General features: G+C 36.2%; 1 protein-coding gene across 2 annotated transcripts in view; it reads right to left on the reverse strand.

The window, feature by feature from the left end:
- Positions 1 to 10,627: 10,627 nt before the first annotated feature.
- Positions 10,628 to 19,400, reverse strand: part of LOC126249043 (monocarboxylate transporter 3) — a 425,057-nt gene continuing 416,284 nt past the window's right edge. For both annotated transcript variants that reach the window (XM_049950669.1, XM_049950670.1), the window contains exons 8-9: positions 17,491 to 17,713; positions 10,628 to 12,862 (exon numbers count right to left, since the gene is read on the reverse strand). In XM_049950669.1, the coding sequence (XP_049806626.1) occupies positions 12,477 to 12,862; positions 17,491 to 17,713 (609 nt within the window). In that variant the 3' untranslated portion in view covers positions 10,628 to 12,476. The remainder of the gene's footprint in view (positions 12,863 to 17,490; positions 17,714 to 19,400) is intronic.

Genomic DNA, 19,400 nt, shown 5'->3' on the forward strand with positions numbered 1-19,400 from the left:
CCTGCATTGCCATGACTCACTATGGACAGAGGCACTGCCCTTCGTGCTCCTTGGCCTTCGTGCGACTTTCAAGGAAGACCTCAAGGGTTCCGTAGCCGAGTTTGTGTAAGGCCAACCTCTGGTTTTGCCTGGAGAATTAGTCACTCCGACCCCACTTCCACGGCCCTCTGAACTCCCTTCACTTCTCGAGCGGATGCGCTTGCACTGCAGCAAAATTCAGCCGCCATCTCCGGCTGCTCATACACCTCCGCGCGTGTACGTACCGCGCACGCTAGACTCTTGCGAGTACGTGTTTCTCAGAGACGACTCAGTCAAAGCCCCGCTTCAGTCGCCCTACACAGGTCCTTACAAGGTCGTCAAACGCTCTGAGAATAACATGGATCTCCTCATAAAAGACACTGTAACCACGGTCTCACTCAACCGAGTGAAACCAGCTTTCATTGAGCCTCAGGTGAACCTCCCTGATTCTGCCCCTATTTCTCCCACTCCTGCTTCAAGCGGCCATCCATCCTCCCGCACCGTGCATTTGGGTATTGATTCTCCACAGTGTGCTTCTCTGCTGAGCACTGCTCCTTCTCCGCGTTCATCTAATTCGAGTGGCCAATCTTTTCGGGGCTTCACTCCTCACAGCCCTCGCAGTCGAACTGCCAACCACTCGGATTCTACCATTGTGTTACCATCTTCGTGTGACAGCTCTTTGTCACGCCGTTCAATCCACGCTGGCTCCTGGTTGCCTTCGGTCACGCTCCCTCGTCTGTCAGCTGATCGCCCGAGGTTCTCTCCTGCGCAGTCCAGTGCACCTGCCACCCCCCTCTTAGCAGATGCTTCCCTCTGCCATGGCTTTCCCACACCTCCCTGCCTCCCTACCATTGCTCGTACAGGTGCCATCCAAGAATTCACAACACATGTGCACCCTGATGACATACATAAATTATCTGTTGTCGTAGATGGCGATACGGTGTGTGTGGTACTCGCGTGTGACAATACTGAGGGAGGAAGTGCAGAATCTCGTGTGGTGTGACGCTTTAAATTGAGCAGAAGTGCTGCGTGTGGCAATTTGCGTGCCTTTGTTAGGCCTTCTGGGGGGTGATTCTCCGTCTGCCGGCTGACGAAGTGCTACACCTCCACTCCGGGACGGGACGTCGTCTTCAGCCGCCGGCGTCGCTTGCTGACTTCGCCGTCGACGTACCGGGTTTCACCCTCCGGTCTCCTACCAGTCGACCGCTTCCGCCTGACGCAGAAGAACTGTGCGTTACCTTCCTAATTTCTCACCCCCCCCCCCCATTCACAGGGACGTACTCCATTCTGGGCTGGGGGGGGGGGGCTATGTGGCATAGAGTGCCATAAATATCGATATTTGTTCTGTGCGCAAGTGTACTATCTTTGAGGAGAGGGCTTTGAGGCACGATGTTGGACGCTAACGGCAGTTAGCCTCCGGCCTTGTAGCCGTGTAGAAGCTAAGTGAGAATAAATCTGTATATGAGAGAATTCTAGTTGGTTTACCTACAACTATACCATATTCCCTCAGTAGTAATGACTGTCATTGTTAATACATACTCTCAACATTCAACAACATCCAATATTTACAACAATAGACTTATTATTATGACTTGTCAACTGTTCAAATTATCCATTGTTTCTGCTCAGTTTGTGTTGTCTTTTGTTTGTAATCAGTCTGAATTGTGACATCATGGCAATTACATCACTGACTGACACTGAGTTGGAAGAGTTAGTAAATAACTCAACAGATGAAGGATCACATTCTGAGTTTGAAGATCATTTCCGTAACGCATCTGAAAGCAAATGCTCTGATGACATTGATGACAGTCCACAGCCTGTTCAAAGTATTGTACAGACTTCTATTTCTAAAAGCAGGAACACAGAATGGCAGTTGCAACCACCAGCACAACATGGCTACCCAACTGCTTCGAAAGTCATCAGGAGTACCCCGGGAGTTACCAGGTATGCAAGCAGCAGAATAGGTGATGTAAAAAGATTATTTGAAGTATTATTTTCTACAGCACTTCAGGATGAAATAATAGAGATTTCAAATATTGAGAGGTAATGAGTTAATGGTAAAGAATGGACAAACATTGATAATTCTCTTTTTCACCCGTACTTAGGACTCCTATTCCTTGCGGGTGTATATCAGTCATATGGGTAATCTACAAAATGTTTGATGGGATAAGGATACTGGGCAGAGCATATTTCATGCAGTCATGTCCATAGAAACATTCTGTAAAATATCACACATCTTGTGATGTGATAAGAAATCGACAAGAGAGGAAAGACGACATACTGATAGATTTTCCACAATTCACATTATCTAGGAGAAGTGATTATTTGAGGGAAACCATTTTGTCCATTCACATGATACCAGAAACAAAGAAAATTTTATGCTCCCCACCCACCACCTCAGACTGTATGCACAGGGACCTCAATACATGGGAATGAAACTTTGTAATAAATTAAAAGGGAACAAGTTGATGCAGATGAATTTAGGTTCACTTAAAAGAAAGCTATATGAGGTACTGACACTGAAGCATTATTACTCAGTGGATGAATTCATGCGGGATAAACTGGAAATTTGAGCTGGGTACAATGTGTTACACATTCCAAGAAATATCCTTATAGTGTTGTTATTTATTATAGTGCTATTATTTATTAATCTAAAAATCATTGTAATTGTTTTATACATTTTTAACATGTCTCCTGTACGCAAATGAAATGGATTGCAAATGCACCCCATGAAATGAATAAAACACAATTCACAATTTACAATTCCTAAACGGTATAATCCAGGGGAAAATGTGACCATTGATGAGCAGCTGGTAGCATTTAGAGGTTGCTGTCCATTCAAGCAGTACATCCCAAGCAATCCATAAAAATATGGGATCAAGATATGGACTCTGTGTGACAAGTCTTCATAGGTACTGAAAATCCAAATTCATACAGGAAAGGAGAATGGAGTGACACCAGAAAAAAATCGGGGAATGAGAGTACTTGCTGATCTTATCTCTGATTTGTGAGGTCAGAATGTAACATGTGACAATGTTTTTTACATCATACAATTTGGAGCAGCTGCTCTTGAAAAGGAAACTGACAATGTTAGGAGCCATACATAAAAATAAGCCATAGCTTCCACAAAATATGACCAGCAAGGAGATTCATAGCTCTTCATTTTACTTCACAAATTCACTACAATGCTCAATTATATTCCTAAGATAAATAAGAATGTTATACTAATGAGCACTCTCCAGCATGGTGGGGAAATAAATGGCCCATGGTAGTCTTCTACAATATTCTTGATGTTACTGCTTATAATGCTTATGTCTTGTGAACTTCGACTGACCCTAACTGAAATGCAAGAAAATTGACCAGAAGGAGAATAGTTTTGGAGGAACTTGGAAAGTCACTGGTTGCAGAGCACATTAAATCAAAGAACCATTTTCCAAGAACAGAAGATTCTTTGAGTATGGTAAGGAGCATCCAAGACCCTGAAGGAGTTGCAGGTGTGGCTAAATCAGTAACAACAAGAAACTTTAGTAAACATACATGCTGTAAGATCTGTCCTTCAAGCAATGACAATAAGAGAAACATGTTGTGTGGAAAGTGCAATAAATTTGTATACAAAACACACCGCAGTGGATAAGAAGGAAAGAAAGAGATATGGACAGATGGTTGTTGAGAATGACTTTTTGGTGGAAATGTCTGTTGTTCCTAATACACCCTGCATAAATATTAAAATACTGATTTTTTTAGTAAAGATATATGTACTCTTATGATGATGATGATGATGATGATGATGATGATGATTATTATTATTATTATTATTATTATTATTATTATTAATTATTATTACTTTATTATCATTATGATAATTAACAACATACTGTAATACAACAACAATATTGACTGTACAAGAAATAGTGAGTAGAAGTTTTTTCAGCATTTTCTTATGTCAGATCAGATTGACCCAAACAGTACTTTTGTATAGTGAAAGTGAACAGAACAGCAGAGTTAAGTTTGTTTCATTTGCAGATGATACAAACAGTGCAATAAATATCAAGTACTGATTTAGAAATAGCTGCTAATCAAATTTTCACTTACATTAATAAATGGTTAGGATTTGAGGCTAATTTGATGTCATTAAACTTTGAAAAGACCTTCTATATGCAGTTCAGAACTAAACAATTTCCTTCTAGCATGTGTACAACATATGAAGACATGCAGGTAGAAGAGGTTGACACTGCTAACTTTCTGGGATTACAAGTTGTTAATAAATTCAGTTGGGATGGGTATGCTGCAGAACTGCTGAAGTGCCTAAACAAGTCTACATTTGCAATGCAAATGTCAGATGTAGGAGATATAAATATCAAAAAACTGTATATTTTATTTAACTTAATTCTGCTATGTCATATTAGGATCATATTTTTGGGTAACTCGTTAAACCAAGCAAAATTTTTAGAGTGCAAAAGCATGTAATAAGAATCGTTTGTGCCATAAATTCAAAACAACATGTAGAAACCTGTTTAACAAATTGGGTATTCTAACCACTTTTTTCTCAGTGTACCAACAGGGAATGACACCAAGTAAGCACTTCTGGCTCTGCAAACTCATTTACAGGAACAATGAATTCTGGTTACCTTTCTCCATTAGGGTTAAATATGCGTAAGACTTTGAGTTCTAAAGTTCAATTACATAGATGCATTAACATCTCCACCATACTTGTCTGGCCTGTCAGCACTTCTAATAAACATATGTCTCTCAAGATGGACTGATACAAAGGATATGTGTGACTTTTGTCATTCTTCGGACAGGAAGATTACATGAAAGTTGAGTTGATGGAAAAGAAGGCTGAATTCTTCAGAATGTGCAGGGAAGGATTGGACATTACAGTTCACTACTATCATCTCCGATGAATGCTTCTGGGCAGCTGTTTGGAATCCATTTTACAAGTCTTCACCTACCTGTGGCAAGGGACAATGACTCACATTCCTGAGAAAAGGCATAATTTGGGGATACCAGAGGTTCATGTGCCTAATGAGATTCTTACTTACAGCCACTGAAGGAAGGAAGATCACAGTTATGGTTCTCTGAAATTACAGAGGTTCAGGAATAGAAGAGGAACACTCATTCTGAGGAGATATTGCTGAGATAATGATGAGTGTGAAACAATTAACTCTTGACCATGAAGCAGTAATATTGAAGGAATAGAAAGAAATTAATGTAATTAGTAGATTTACAGTTCAAAGCAGAAAGGAAAACAGGGATGATTTAAAGGAGCGATGCTGCCACTGGAGAAAAATAAACCTGATACTTGTGAGACCAGCATAGGAAGCTACAGTACAGTTATAAATCACTATAATGACAATGGTTGTAATTTTTATAATGAACAAGGATAACCTAGATGACATGTGAGTAAGGAAGAGAGTGATAGTCAAAGTGGTATTATTACAAAGAGAAAGAGTATTATAATGCAAAAAAATGTTAGTGGGATTAGTAGTAACTGAAATTAAGTAAATGCAATTAAGTATAATATAATAAGAACAAAACAAGAAGGTGCAAGTACATAAAAATTATAGACTTAAATAAATGCAAAATATCATTTAAAATAATATGGGAAGTTACCTTTGTTTGTTAGCAAACCAAGGCAAATAATGTTAAGTTTACAGTTTGGCTCAACTAGCTTTCATGTTATTCAGTTCAATCAAGTTTTTAATTGTCTTTCTTCCATCTGTGGTCTTGATAACTATTCAACAATTCGGTTTCTATATGCTCTGGAGGTCGAAATGGGATCTGGTATTCTTAAAAACTTCAGCTGATCATTTCACATGTTCTCTCATCATTAACCCTGCCTTTGCTGCTTCTGTTAAAAACTCTGCCCTCTTTCAATATGAGATGAATTTTGTAATTATTGATTGCATCTGGTACTCTTTGTCCCACTTGATGGTTTCTGTCAATGTTCACCATGCTTACTTTCACACCTAGTACGCAATGCACAGCCTATATGTGCAGGTTGTCAGTATCTTCCTCCTCGTTTACTGCTGTGCTCTACAAATGCAAGCTATTTCATTTATGATACTGTTCTAGTTTGTCAGTCATAACAGACAATTTATCCTTCCAACTCTCACATCAGCTTTCCATAGTCAGACATGGACATTTTTAAAGCACCAAATTCTATAAAACAGATAATTATTTTGGAATATTTTTCATTTGGAGTATGGATCTTACCTCAGAGCAGACCACATCTGCTATATCTGGAATTGTAGCCTTACCTTCCACCAAGAGTCCAACCACTGGATGTGCTACTGTTAGCTTTCCAGTTTGCCATTTTTTCTACTACAAATATTTCTGGAGCACAGAAAACATAGTGTTGCTGCAAATAATTCTTCTGATACAAAAGTTCCACTACCACTAAAAAATAGCATATGAGAAAATATCCTGAATTTTGATACTAATTAGCAAATTGAACTTAGCATGTTTTCTTACAGCCGCCATATTGTGTGTATATCTGTGATGAAATGTCTCTCTTAGCATGTGTATCTGGAAAATCAATGCTCCTTTTTCTTGCCCCCTACGCCTTAACCTCTCCCCATACAAACCTCTTCCCTCTCTCCCAACTGCCACTCCTTACTCTTGAAAGAAGAAAGGAAAAAGGAATTTTAGATTATTAAAGATGAAAGTATTATATGTATTTCTGATGTATCTGTTGGAGTTACTTCAGTCTGGATGTTGGACTTGGTGATCCAATTTATTAACTGTGATTGTATTTATCCAGTTAGATGGCATTTCGAGTGCACCAACAGCAACTGTTTCTGGAATTTACACTTAAGTATAACTTAAGAATAGCTCAACAGTTTCTCTCAGTCTTTGGCTTCGATGTAAGCATAAAATCATGAAACAAAGTTCAGTATACATTAAAAAGGAGAACAATGTTACAATAATTTATCAAAATCTTTTTTATTTTTTAATTTTTTATTTTGGAGGTGTAGTATGCTTTCTATTCTTGTTACCTGAGAAGTAATGATGCATATGAAACTCTCACCATTTAGGATTTGTTTATTTGTTTTTGCCACTGTCTTACCATGTATTCATTACTGAAATTTAATAAAGAAAATATAATGTTTTGCCACATTCAGATAATTTTTCAGCTGGGAAGTAATTTATGCCATTATCAGCAAATGGTAAATATTTATATTATTGTCTTTACCATTTCCTTATACAATACTAAAATCCTACAATATGTTCATGTTGTAGGCATTTCATTTGTTTAAAATAAACCTTCACAAGATTTTTTTAGCTGTTCATCTCTTTGTATTAAGGTGACACGTCAAATGTCATTCTGTAATTAATTTGTGAATGAATAAATTACTTTCTCAAATAAAAGGTGCCATTGCTCAGACCTGATTATATTTATTGTTACTGCAACTGGAAATGCTATTATGCTTTAACTTCTTATCATAATGAGCAAAATGAATTAGTTAATTCTACACACTGACAGAATTAGTTATATATGTAACTGCCCAAGCAATTAATAATACTAAGACAGTTTGCAAAGCTTATTAACTGACCTTGCACTTTAAAGTAAATCTCTTGCGGCTTAAGAAACGATGGTTCAAACTGTAGGGGTTGGCAAAAAATATGAAAACACTGTGTGAAATGAATACTTGAACAGAAACGCAGATGCAAGCCTGCTGGTTGCACTGTTGCCATGAAGATCACCTGTCTTCAACATGTTGCAAGTGTCTGTCATGATCACAACAGTGTTCTGTGCGGTTATGAGTGCATTATGTAAGATTTAAATGACTTAAAACATGGGAAATTTGTTGGTGATCCTATGGTGGTTGCTTCCTTAACTGAGGTAACTGAAGTATTTGATGTTTAAAGACGCACCATATTAAAGGGTTTATACCACATACAGAGAAATCAGAAAATCATCATGAATAAGTCAAAATGAGGAGAAAAGTGTGTGTTGTGCAATCATGACAGATGGTCTGTGAAGAGGATTTTGATGAAAAATAAGGGGATGATTGCTGCAAAAGTCACTGCAGAACTGAATGCCACAAACATGAACCCTGTCAGCACTGAAAGAACATGGAGGGAGGTCCATAAGCAGAGAGATGCAGGTTGAGTTGGAATTCCAAAACCACACATCAGTGATTACAAATTTGCATAACAGGGAAATGTGGTGCCGAAGTCACAAAACATGGACTATAGAATAATGGAAGAAAATCATTTGGTCAGATGAGGCTTGTTGCAGATTGTTTCCAACTTCTGGCTGAGTTTACATCCCATGAGGGAAGCATGGTATCAGTTCAGTGATGATTTGATCAGCCATACGATGGTATTCCATAGGCACCATGGGTACATTGCTATGTCGCATTACTGCCAAGGAGGTCCATCCCAAGGTAGAATGTTTGTTCCCCATTGGTGATGCCATGTTCCAAGATGTTCCAAGATGACAGGGCCCCTGTTCACACAGCTCACATCATCCAGGCCTGCTTTTGTAGGCACGTGGATGAATTGTTGCATTTCCCCTGGTCACCACAAGCACCACATCTCAATACTACTGAGCCTTCATGGTCTACTTTGGAGAGAAATGTGCATAATTGTTACCTGATCTTGTCTCTGTTTTGCAGAAGGAGTAGATAATATTGCTTTGAAATCCATACAGGGTCTATACTGATCAATTTTGAGATGACTAGAAGCTGTTCTGAATGCCAACAGTATTCCCACACTGCATTAGGCACGGCAATATGTTGTGTTCTTGGTATTTCCATATATTTGTTCACTCCCTGTATGTCTACTCATTATCTTATATAATTATGAAGTGAAATTTATAAGTGAAAGTATTTGGATCTATGAATTGTTACTTGTGATAATGAATATGAATGGGTATTGTTCATGATTGCTTAATTATATATGAAGTAAGTTATCATAAATTAACTTTTCATGACCTTAATAATCTTCAACATTCCTTAAACTCTGTAATTCTGTAATAAGATATATGTTACAAATTATTTATGTAGCATTTACAGTTTTTGTATCTAGTATGATGCTGTAATGTATTACATTATTCTCCCTATCGTGTTCAGAATGAACAGATGTTACAAATATTTTTAAAAAGGTAAAAATGATCAGATTGAAAATATATAATCTCATCTATCCCAGTGAGTGTAACTTACGTAAAAATCTTCAGTTTGTAGCTGGGTGACCTCACATAAAAAGTACAACATTTAAATGAGCATCATTCACATCTTTGTGATGTGGAGCCAGACAGATAGAGATGGTGCTTGAGCCTAGTATCTCCCTTAAACCCATCCAGTGACACTGGTGGGAAGAAGACCACTCCAGCAGCACCCATATACGTACTATACAGATACTACCTTGACATTTCCTCAGGAGGTTGTGAAAATGACACTCATCAAAACATACCCATTCATTGAGCTCACCTCATTGGAACTTTATGTAAGATGAACAATGCTTGGAGGACCAAAACTGATTAAAATGAACTGCCAAATTCATTCCATTCGGAGCTGGGAATGAGGGACAGGGAGACTAATGCAAAAATTTAACCATTACTTCCGAATTATTCCAGAATGTCAGAGGAGGTGTAGTAAAAGATGAATATATTTATCTTATTTCTTGATGGTTGCATCTTATTAACATTTTACTTTTTTAACCAAAAAAACGATGATGAGATGTCATTTTCAGTTTAGATGGAAGACATGGTTAAGTGGATTCCCCTTTACAAATGCCAATATGAAAGTCTTGCAATGGACATAGCAGCACTGAACCTTAATACTTATACTGTTCTGGCTCAGTTAAAAATATATACAGAAGCATTTTCTTTAACAGAAAGTGTGATAATGTTTGTAGTCTTATTCAGCCTACTTTATATGATCTCTGGCATAACAAATCATTGAAAGATTTAGAAGTAGAGGAAACCAGGTACATAATGGAAACTTTTTTTTTGCTTACAAATATGTGTGGATAGTCACAAAAATAATATTGAGTTTTAAATTATCTCTGAGCAGGAGATGTGGTATCTTGAAATATGAAACAGTGTGAACTGTACCTGTTACTTAAGTTGCAATGTTTAAAATATAAGAAAATAGTAGAAACTGTTTATAATTTAGTGTACCAGTGTTAACATTTGCAAATTGTGATTATGAATCAATAAAAAATATATATGGCAAACTAGTGTTTAATGTAATAGTAAAATTATTACTACAGACTATACCTTAACATAGTTGAGCTCATTTTAGTCAGAAAGTAGTTTAATATAAGACAGAAATCACTAACCACCTCTATTTACCTCATTTTGCGAGAGTTAATATCTTGAAACATAATTTATTTCTGGCAAGAATATAAACTACTTTCAAAATAATGTATGTTTTTGAGTTCAAGTATGAATAACAGGATATTTTCTGACAGTTACAGGAACTCTATCATATCATAGCAATTAAAATAAAATAAAATTGTTTTTATTTCTCTGTTGGCAATACCGTGCATGATATTATGTAACTGATGGATACTTGAAAAATGTTTTAAGTTCCAGTTTCATGAAAATATGATCTTGTACTAAAATAATCTTTATACAATGAATGATCAGCGTTAAGAGTTCCTCAAAACAGGATTTAATGCAATGTACACAGGTAACATACGAGTAAACAAAATGGACAGCATCAAGCACCTCATTAACATTTGGCTCATACTTAAATACAACATACATTTTCATACATTTTTCTTAAAAACACACACTTTGCCGTACAGTCATACTCATCCACACACCTACATGATTTCATTATATAAAACACATTTTATAACTTTAATTCAGAAATTGTGACTCTGAGTCAGTGATGTACATTTCTAGAGTTAACACTTTAATTATATAGTCCATTTTAGTATAACTCCAATCTTATAAGTAACAAAATATTTTAGTTCAACATTTTTTCTTTCTTTACTTGAAACTTCAGAGCTGTGCAACTTTACTAAGCATTTCTTATTTTACACATCCTTGTATCACAGTTATCGAAGAAAATAGACATGATAATTAGTGCAGCTCACATTTTAGCCTTTATCTTCTCAGACCAAGCTGCAAATTTCTAAGTGACTGAATACTGAGAAGGGATAGAACATTGTGGAATATACTTCTCAGCTTCTAAGACAGACTGAAACCAGGCTTATCCATTGTTGAATCTTCTAGCATGGTAACTCAGGAAGTTTAGCTAGAAGTATTTCTTATATCTAACAGACTCTGTCGATTCACATTATATTGCTGACTGGAAAATAATTAATGAACTTTATTCCATCACAGTAAAACATGTTTAATTAATATACATGTACCTTATTATTTGATTCATATATTTCCATGTACATGCACATGCATTAACATATGCATAATCATATCACAGTTATTGAGTAAAATACATATGAGACTGGTTGTAGTTTACATATTTCTAATGAACCTTTCAACACCTCCATCCAAACAATGCAAAGAAAATCATGTGCTCATGAGGAATGCAACATTAATGGCTGCAGTTAACTACTTGTCATCTTGTGTTAAGTAAATATACCTTTTATGTTTACTTTCATTCATGCTAAACTGACAATGACTGTTTAGTGATCAACAGTTTAAACTACTTGCTAATGAATTATGATTTGCAGTGAATATCTACTTTTTTAAAGATCCACAAATTGTAATTGTTCACAAGAAACATACAGTGCATAACAGTTTTTTGTACTGTACATATCAAACTCATGCACTTCATCCTCTGTTGATATAAATGCATAGCTCAGTGGTTAGCATTTAACAATAACATATGCTCTGCCACAAGCATCAAAATAAAACACTGGATTTTCATTATATATATGTTTATGTTTCATGAACAGTAACAACAGAAACAGTCATTTCTACAAATAGTTATATGTCCTGCCTATAAAGCATATTTTACTTCTATCTCAACATTATTTAGTAACATTAAACTTCGGTCTTGTGCAAAATTATTGCATCACTTCAAAAATTTATTCAGAAAACAGAAGCACAAATCCAGCAATCTTAGTGTGATTGCATATCTTGTTGTAGAGGCACAATAATGAGCTAAGACAGCACAGTTGAAGTTATACAAAAGAGAACATTGTGGTTCATATTTTTAGCTAAAAGCTGTACTAGTGTGTTTATTCACTGTTAAGCAACTATAAAATCACAGAGCACCACAGCACACTACAAAAAATAATATGCTTGTTCAAGTTGGCAACTTTTTGAAAAATAGGATAAAAATGTATAAAGACCCGCTATATGTGGTGTTCATTAAATACTGTAATAGCCTATTTGATATACATGTAAAACTTTCACTTCATGACCTCTTTTGAGTGCTGTCCAGTCAGTCAACAAATATTATAAGTTGTGCATATAAATTGTCCACTAAGGTGAATATTATCTTTGGTGACATTGGAAACTAAATGTCTTTTCACAATACTGACTCAATTTGTTTTATTTCTGATGGAGAAGGAGCAGTCTCAATAATTTCTGGCACAACATCTGGCTCATTTTCTTCTTCCACATCCTCATTAATTGGGGTAAGTGCATCAGGGATAGGTGGAGCAGCAGGTGATGCTAGGCAGCGTTTCAGTGATGGTGCCAGGAAGCTGGTCACTGCTGAGAGAAGGAAGAATGCAGCGGCCATGTAGAAAGGTATGGCATAGCTCTTGGTTGCATCATATACAGCTCCTGCTAGTGGTGACCCTACAATTGCTGCACCACCTCTGAACAAAATCAAAAGGCCAAAAGCATTTGTGAGCTTATCAAGCCCCAGAAGATCAACAAGGATGATGGATGTGAGAGATATGTAGCCAGCTGGAAATAAAGAACAAAGTTGTTAACTTAATCTATAATACACATATGAGAAATTTTTGAAAAATGCCTTTATCACTATCAGCTTTCATGAGAGAGCTTATCTAAATATATCTGACTAGTGTTTTCCACACATTATTAGTATGTGTATCTCTCATTTTTAAGAGAATCAAATAAGATTTGTAACAAAACAAATTCTAATTTGATATGGTGACAAGCAGCACCAAACATTCTGTGTAAGATTAAATAAAATTAAATCACATAGGCTGAACAGGAACTGACAGTTGTTTGTCTACTTATTAATCACATGACGGTTCTGCAGATACCATTATGTATTTAATTCTTAGTAGTAAGATGTGACACATGTAGGTTTACAATCATTATTATATTTTTACCATTTATTATTATTATTATTACCATTATTATTATTACCATTTTGATTTAAGAGTCCTGTTAATCTCACTTTAGTTCAATTAAGACACAGCATCTTACTTGTTATTTTACTTTAGTATTTGAAAAGAAAAAGAACAGAAATATTGATTTGGACCCAGCAGAAGGCAACTGGCCAGACTAGTTGTAGCATTAAAGAAAGTAAAATGATATGATAACCAGACGTATATTACATATAAAATAAACATTTATTTTGTTACTTATCATTAGTCAGAATTTTATGTAATACTGTCTACTTATGTTTCCTCGGATACTGCATTTTTTGTTCAGAAATAAAAATTAGCTTGCTTTGGCATTCACACTTTTGTGAAAGTCAAACAGTTCCTTTTGTCTTTATGTGGGGTGTGTTTTCTATGTGTAATTTTTGTAATGCGTTAATTAAGTAGTGACATCAACTCACTTGGTATGATTTTCTGGTATTACATAAAATATACAGGGTGTTTCACAAGCTTACTTGTCACTTCTATGAGTTGTAGAGGGGAAGCAGTAGAGAAAGTTTTGATAAGGAACTCATTTCCAGAAATGCGCTGTTTTGATGTAAAATAAGTTTGAAATTCACTTAACATTCAAATCTCCCATTTCACAGTACACACACAGCAGACACAATGAGCCTGTGGTGTAGGTAATGTTTTGAATCCTCATCATTAGATCTGTTTCTGGCTGATGAATGACATCCTTTAAAATTTGAGAGTGCAGCACATCTATGGAGCACTGCAGTCAACCTTCCTAGCTGCAAACAGACCAGCTACCATTACAGTCAGATGAAAACGTTGAGAGATGTCATAATTACAACAGGGACTGACGGCAGTATCCTTTTCTCAGTTTGTATGTGTTCTGTGTAAGTAGGAGTGTTGAAAGTGATATTAACTTTAAATTTATATTATATTCAACCTGTACATTTAAGGAGATGGGATCCTCATTTAAACTTTATCTAATAAGTCCCCTCTACAACCTCTAAAAGCTGGTAACAGGAATTGTGAAACGCCCTATACAGGGTGAGTCACCTAACGTTACCGCTGGATGTATTTCGTAAACAACATCAAATACTGAAGAATCGATTCCACAGACCAAACATGAGGAGAGGGGCTAGTGTAATTGGTTAATACAAACCATAACAAAATGCACGGAAGTATGTTTTTTAACACAAACCTACGTTTTTTTTTAAATGGAACCCCATTAGTTTTGTTAGCACATCTGAACGCATAAACAAATACGTAATCAGTGCCATTTGTTGCATTGTAAAATGTTAATTACATCCGTAGATATTGTAACCTAAAGTTGACGCTTGAGTACCACTCCTCCGCTGTTCGATCATGTGTATCGGAAAGCACCGAATTACATAGGGATCCAAAGGGAACGGTGATGGACCTTAGGTACAGAAGAGACTGGAACAGCACATTACGTCCACATGCTAACACCTTTTTATTGGTCTTTTTCACTGACGCACATGTACATTACCATCAGGGGTGAGGTACACGTACACACGTGGTTTCCGTTTTCAATTACGGAGTGGAATAGAGTGTGTCCCGACATGTCAGGCCAATAGATGTTCAATGTGGTGGCCATCATTTGCTGCACACAATTGCAATCTCTGGCGTAATGAATGTCGTACACGCCGCAGTACATCTGGTGTAATGTCGCCACAGGCTGCCACAATACGTTGTTTCATATCCTCTGGGGTTGTAGGCACATCACGGTACACATTCTCCTTTAACGTACCCCACAGAAAGAAGTCCAAAGGTGTAAGATCAGGAGAACGGGCTGGCCAATTTGTGCGTCCTCCACGTCCTATGAAACGCCCGTCGAACGTGTACCTCACACCTCATGGTAGTATACATGTGCGTCAGTGAAAAAGGCCAATAAAAAAAAGTGTTAGCATGTGGATGTAATGTGCTGTTCCAGTCTCTTCTGTACCTAAGGTCCATCACCGTTCCCTTTGGATCCCTATGTAATTCGGTGCTTTCCGATACACATGATCGAACAGCGGAGGAGTGGTACTCAAGCGTCAACTTTAGGTTACAATATCTCCGGATGTAATTAACATTTTACAATGCAACAAACGGCACTGATTACATATTTGTTTATATGTTCAGATGTGCTAACAAAACTAATGGGGTTCCATTTTAAAAAACGTTGGTTTGTGTTAAAAAACATACTTCCGTGCATTTTTTTATGGTTTGTGTTAACCAATTACACTAGCCCCTCTCCTCACGTTCGGTCTGTGGAATCGATTCGTCAGTATTTGATGTGATTTACGAAATATATCCAGCGGTAATTTTAGATGACTCACCCTGTATAGTTGAGTAAGTTGATTGTTATTAACAGGACACACATGTAATTTCTCTGTTGGATGGTTTTTCTTCTTATTAAGCAGGAGTTATTTATACAGTTCTTAATACTCTAGGTGAATCAGTGTGATGCTACAGCAAAACTACTGTTGCAACTTTTGTAACTTTTTTTTCATAATTTCCCAATGTTTCTTATCAAACACCTTCATCAAAGTTCATATTTATTTATCTATTCATTTATGTGGAACTGTAACAGCACAGCACAGTGAGTTATATATTTCACAGGGAAAGACTGAAAAACATAAATCTGGATCACTCATGGTTATTTGAACCATCTGAATCCTGCGTCTCCAACTATGTCATCCTCTTTGATGTTTCTTTGCCAGTTTTAGTTTTACGTTATTAGTTCTTCCATGCACCTACACTTAGCAGACGGGTGTCACTGTCACAGACTTAAGAAGTGTGTTTCAGATGATCATCAAGCTTGTATGAATTGTTTTTCCATAGGACAGACAATAAGATAAACAATTTTTTTGCATTTTAGCCTGTTTCAGCACCAATATACACAAGTGCAGGGCCCTTGGGAAAAAATACTTTTCTCAACAATAAAACATTTAATATGCAATTATCAGCAGCAGAATTGGTAGCAGCATCAGTACCAGTGGTAGCAGCAGCCGAAACAGCAGCAAGAGCAGCAACATGAACTGACACTACACAATACACACTCTTGGCAAATAAATCCTCCATATGCATCAAGCTGCCCAAGTGGTGTCATAATGATAAATTATAGAAAAGATTCATTATGCTATGGCAGAGCAAACTGAGCATGATCTGCATATAAACATGTCTGATGGAGAGTTGTTAACACTAAGCTGCTAGTTATTAAAAGTGCAACACTGAGAAGGATAGTGTATAACAAAATTTTACTTATTGTTTGTAAACAGAATATTAGAAAAAATACATGATTAAATGTGTAGGTGATCTGCGAGTATAAAGGATCACAAATTTAGTGCACAGAACTGACACCATTGCCAGCAACAATGAATCTGATCCAGGTGAGCATCATGGGCACTGTGTAAAAGTGAAATACGGGTATGGCACTCCATGCTGTTTTAAATCGCTGCCAGTGTTCATCAATTATATTGGCTGGCTAGTCTGTCTCTTGGCAACCCAGCACCAGGTGTTATCAATAGATAAGACACCTTAAGAATCTGCTGGCCAGATCAAGAGTCAGACACCCTCATTATTGATGTAGGTCAGGATATCTGTGTGACTCATTAAATGTATCCCACTGATATATTAAGAATATTTTTTTGCTGTTTTCATTATTTTCTGTGTGACAAATGTTTGTTCAAATGATGCTTGACTTTCTTATCATTTCATACTCTTTTCTCCCATGTCTACATTTTGTCATGCATTTATTTTGACCTTAATCTTTCTCTATCCTCTCCAACTTTCCCAAGCTATTTCCAAACTTTGTCTTGCACTTTGTCATGCTTGCTTCGCTTTCACCCCATGACTGCTGCCTTTTTATTTCAGTATCTTTCTGCGTGTCAGACACTTTTTGATTTTTAACCATTTTTTACAATTATATTTCTGACTGTCAATATTTATGTGTGAATCATTCATTTTTCTTTTATTTTTACAATTTTGAATATAGATTATGTCATGAATATTTCTTTCCTTTTCCTCAGTTACAACACTTATATGGTTCATGGTATTTTTCACTGTATTTCCTTAGCTTCACCTTCCAGGGTTTGTTTCATGTAAATGATGCATTTTAAGTGTTACAGTTTGCCTGTATCTGTATTAAATATAACAAGATAAATACCTTTTTATAATTAACAATAGCAGTAATAATCATTTTAGTAGTCTTTCAATGCTAATACTTACAGACAGCAAGACCAAAAAATATTGCCATTGCAACATATGCTGCATAGGTATGACAGAAAGGTGTGGCAGCAACAGCAAATGTGCATACAACAAGGCAAATATTATTCAGCAGCAAAGAGTCCATCCATGGAAAATCAGCTAGATAGCCACATGCCACTCTCCCCACAGTGTTAGTAATACCAATGATTGACAAGAGAAACGATGCTGAGTTGGAATCAGTTCCCTGGAAAAAGAAGAAACAGGAATACGTGAATATGAAACAGTTGAGAATATTGAGTTTGCAGTTAAGTTTTGCATAGGAGTTTTACAACTAAAATAGGAATTATAAACAAAATAATGAATTTGAGAAATATTTTTCTTCTGTGGGTAGTAATTTACATTTTGAGACTGATTTGCCATTTTTTGTTTTCTATAATGGATGAGCTGTCATGTAAGGCTACTTTAAGGACCTGAACAATAAATATTACTAATAAAGTAAGAGCACATCAGGCCTCAGCCACAATTTGGCATTGCAATAAATCAAATAGTGACAACAAAAAATGTGTCCTGGACTGGATCTCAAACCCAGATATCCCAATTTATGAGACCTTTTGTCTTAACTGCCATTGCGATGGGAACACACTCGTGTGGGCCTGAAGAAAAAGAAGGGACAACAGTAGGTAGTGTCAAGTGTCTCCTCCCTCCTGTATCAAGACAGACTCCAGTGGATTCTCAGTCAGGTAACAGCAGTAACGGAATGAAAAAGCCAGAGGAAGGCAGCTCTTTCTTTCATCAAAATATAAGGGCCTCTTAAACAAAACAGATCAACTTCTTATAAACATTAATGAAAAGGATAGTATAAATAATGCTCAGATTTTGTGCTTAACTGAGCACCATGTTACTTGTCATCTATAGTAAGTTATAGTTTAGTAACATACTACTGTAGGGAAAGTAAAGACAAAGGTGGAGTAGCAATTTATGTTAAGGATAGTGTAGCATACAAAGCTATAGATATCAAGAAATATTGTGTGGAACAACAATTTGAGGCATGTGCAACAGAAATAATAACTAAATTCTACACAATAATAGTGTTGGCTGTCTACAGGGCTCCTTCAGGTGACATAAAAACTTTTCTACATTTAATGGAACTCCTTCTGTCACGGATAGTTTCAAAATCAAAGGTTATTGTACTTTTAGGTGATTTGAATATAAACTTTATGAGAGAAAATAAGAATAAAATTGACTTTGAGATTGTGATGACCTTACATAATCTGATATCAGTAATAAACTTCCCAACAAGAATTACATCTGAGTCCCAAACTCTGATAGACAACATTTTTTTAGATGTGAGCAGACATCAGGATTATACTGTTAGGCAGGTTATAAGTGGGCTTTCAAATCATGACGAACAAATTCTCATTCTTTATGATGTTAATCTGTTCAAAAAACAATTTCCTCAATGGAAATTCATAAGAGTAATGAGTGAAGAGGCAAAAGAAACTTTCAACCATAGGTCGCAACAAATGGATTGGTCTTTAGTATGTAGCCATGATAATGTTGATACTAAATTTAACTGTTTTATAAATGAATTCTGTGCTCTTTTTGAAGAAATATTTCCCAAGAAATGGGCCAGAAACAGTGCTTCCAATTCTGTAAGTAAGCCTTGCATTGCAAAAGGTATAAAACAGTAATGTAAAACCAAAAGGGAATCTTATGCTGCAATAAGATTATGTAAAGATGTAGAAAAATGGGAACACTATAGATTATACTGTAAAATTTTAAAGAAACTAATACAGAAATCAAAAGCCCTTTATTATGAGAAGAAAATAGGTAAGTATAATAATAAAATAAAAACAATTTGGAACATTGTAAAAAAAGAAACAGGATGAGATACAACAAGCAAAGAAGATGTAAATAAAATCAGATATGAA

The sequence above is a fragment of the Schistocerca nitens genome, chromosome 3 (assembly GCF_023898315.1).
Source record: "Schistocerca nitens isolate TAMUIC-IGC-003100 chromosome 3, iqSchNite1.1, whole genome shotgun sequence".
Lineage (NCBI taxonomy): Eukaryota > Metazoa > Arthropoda > Insecta > Orthoptera > Acrididae > Schistocerca > Schistocerca nitens.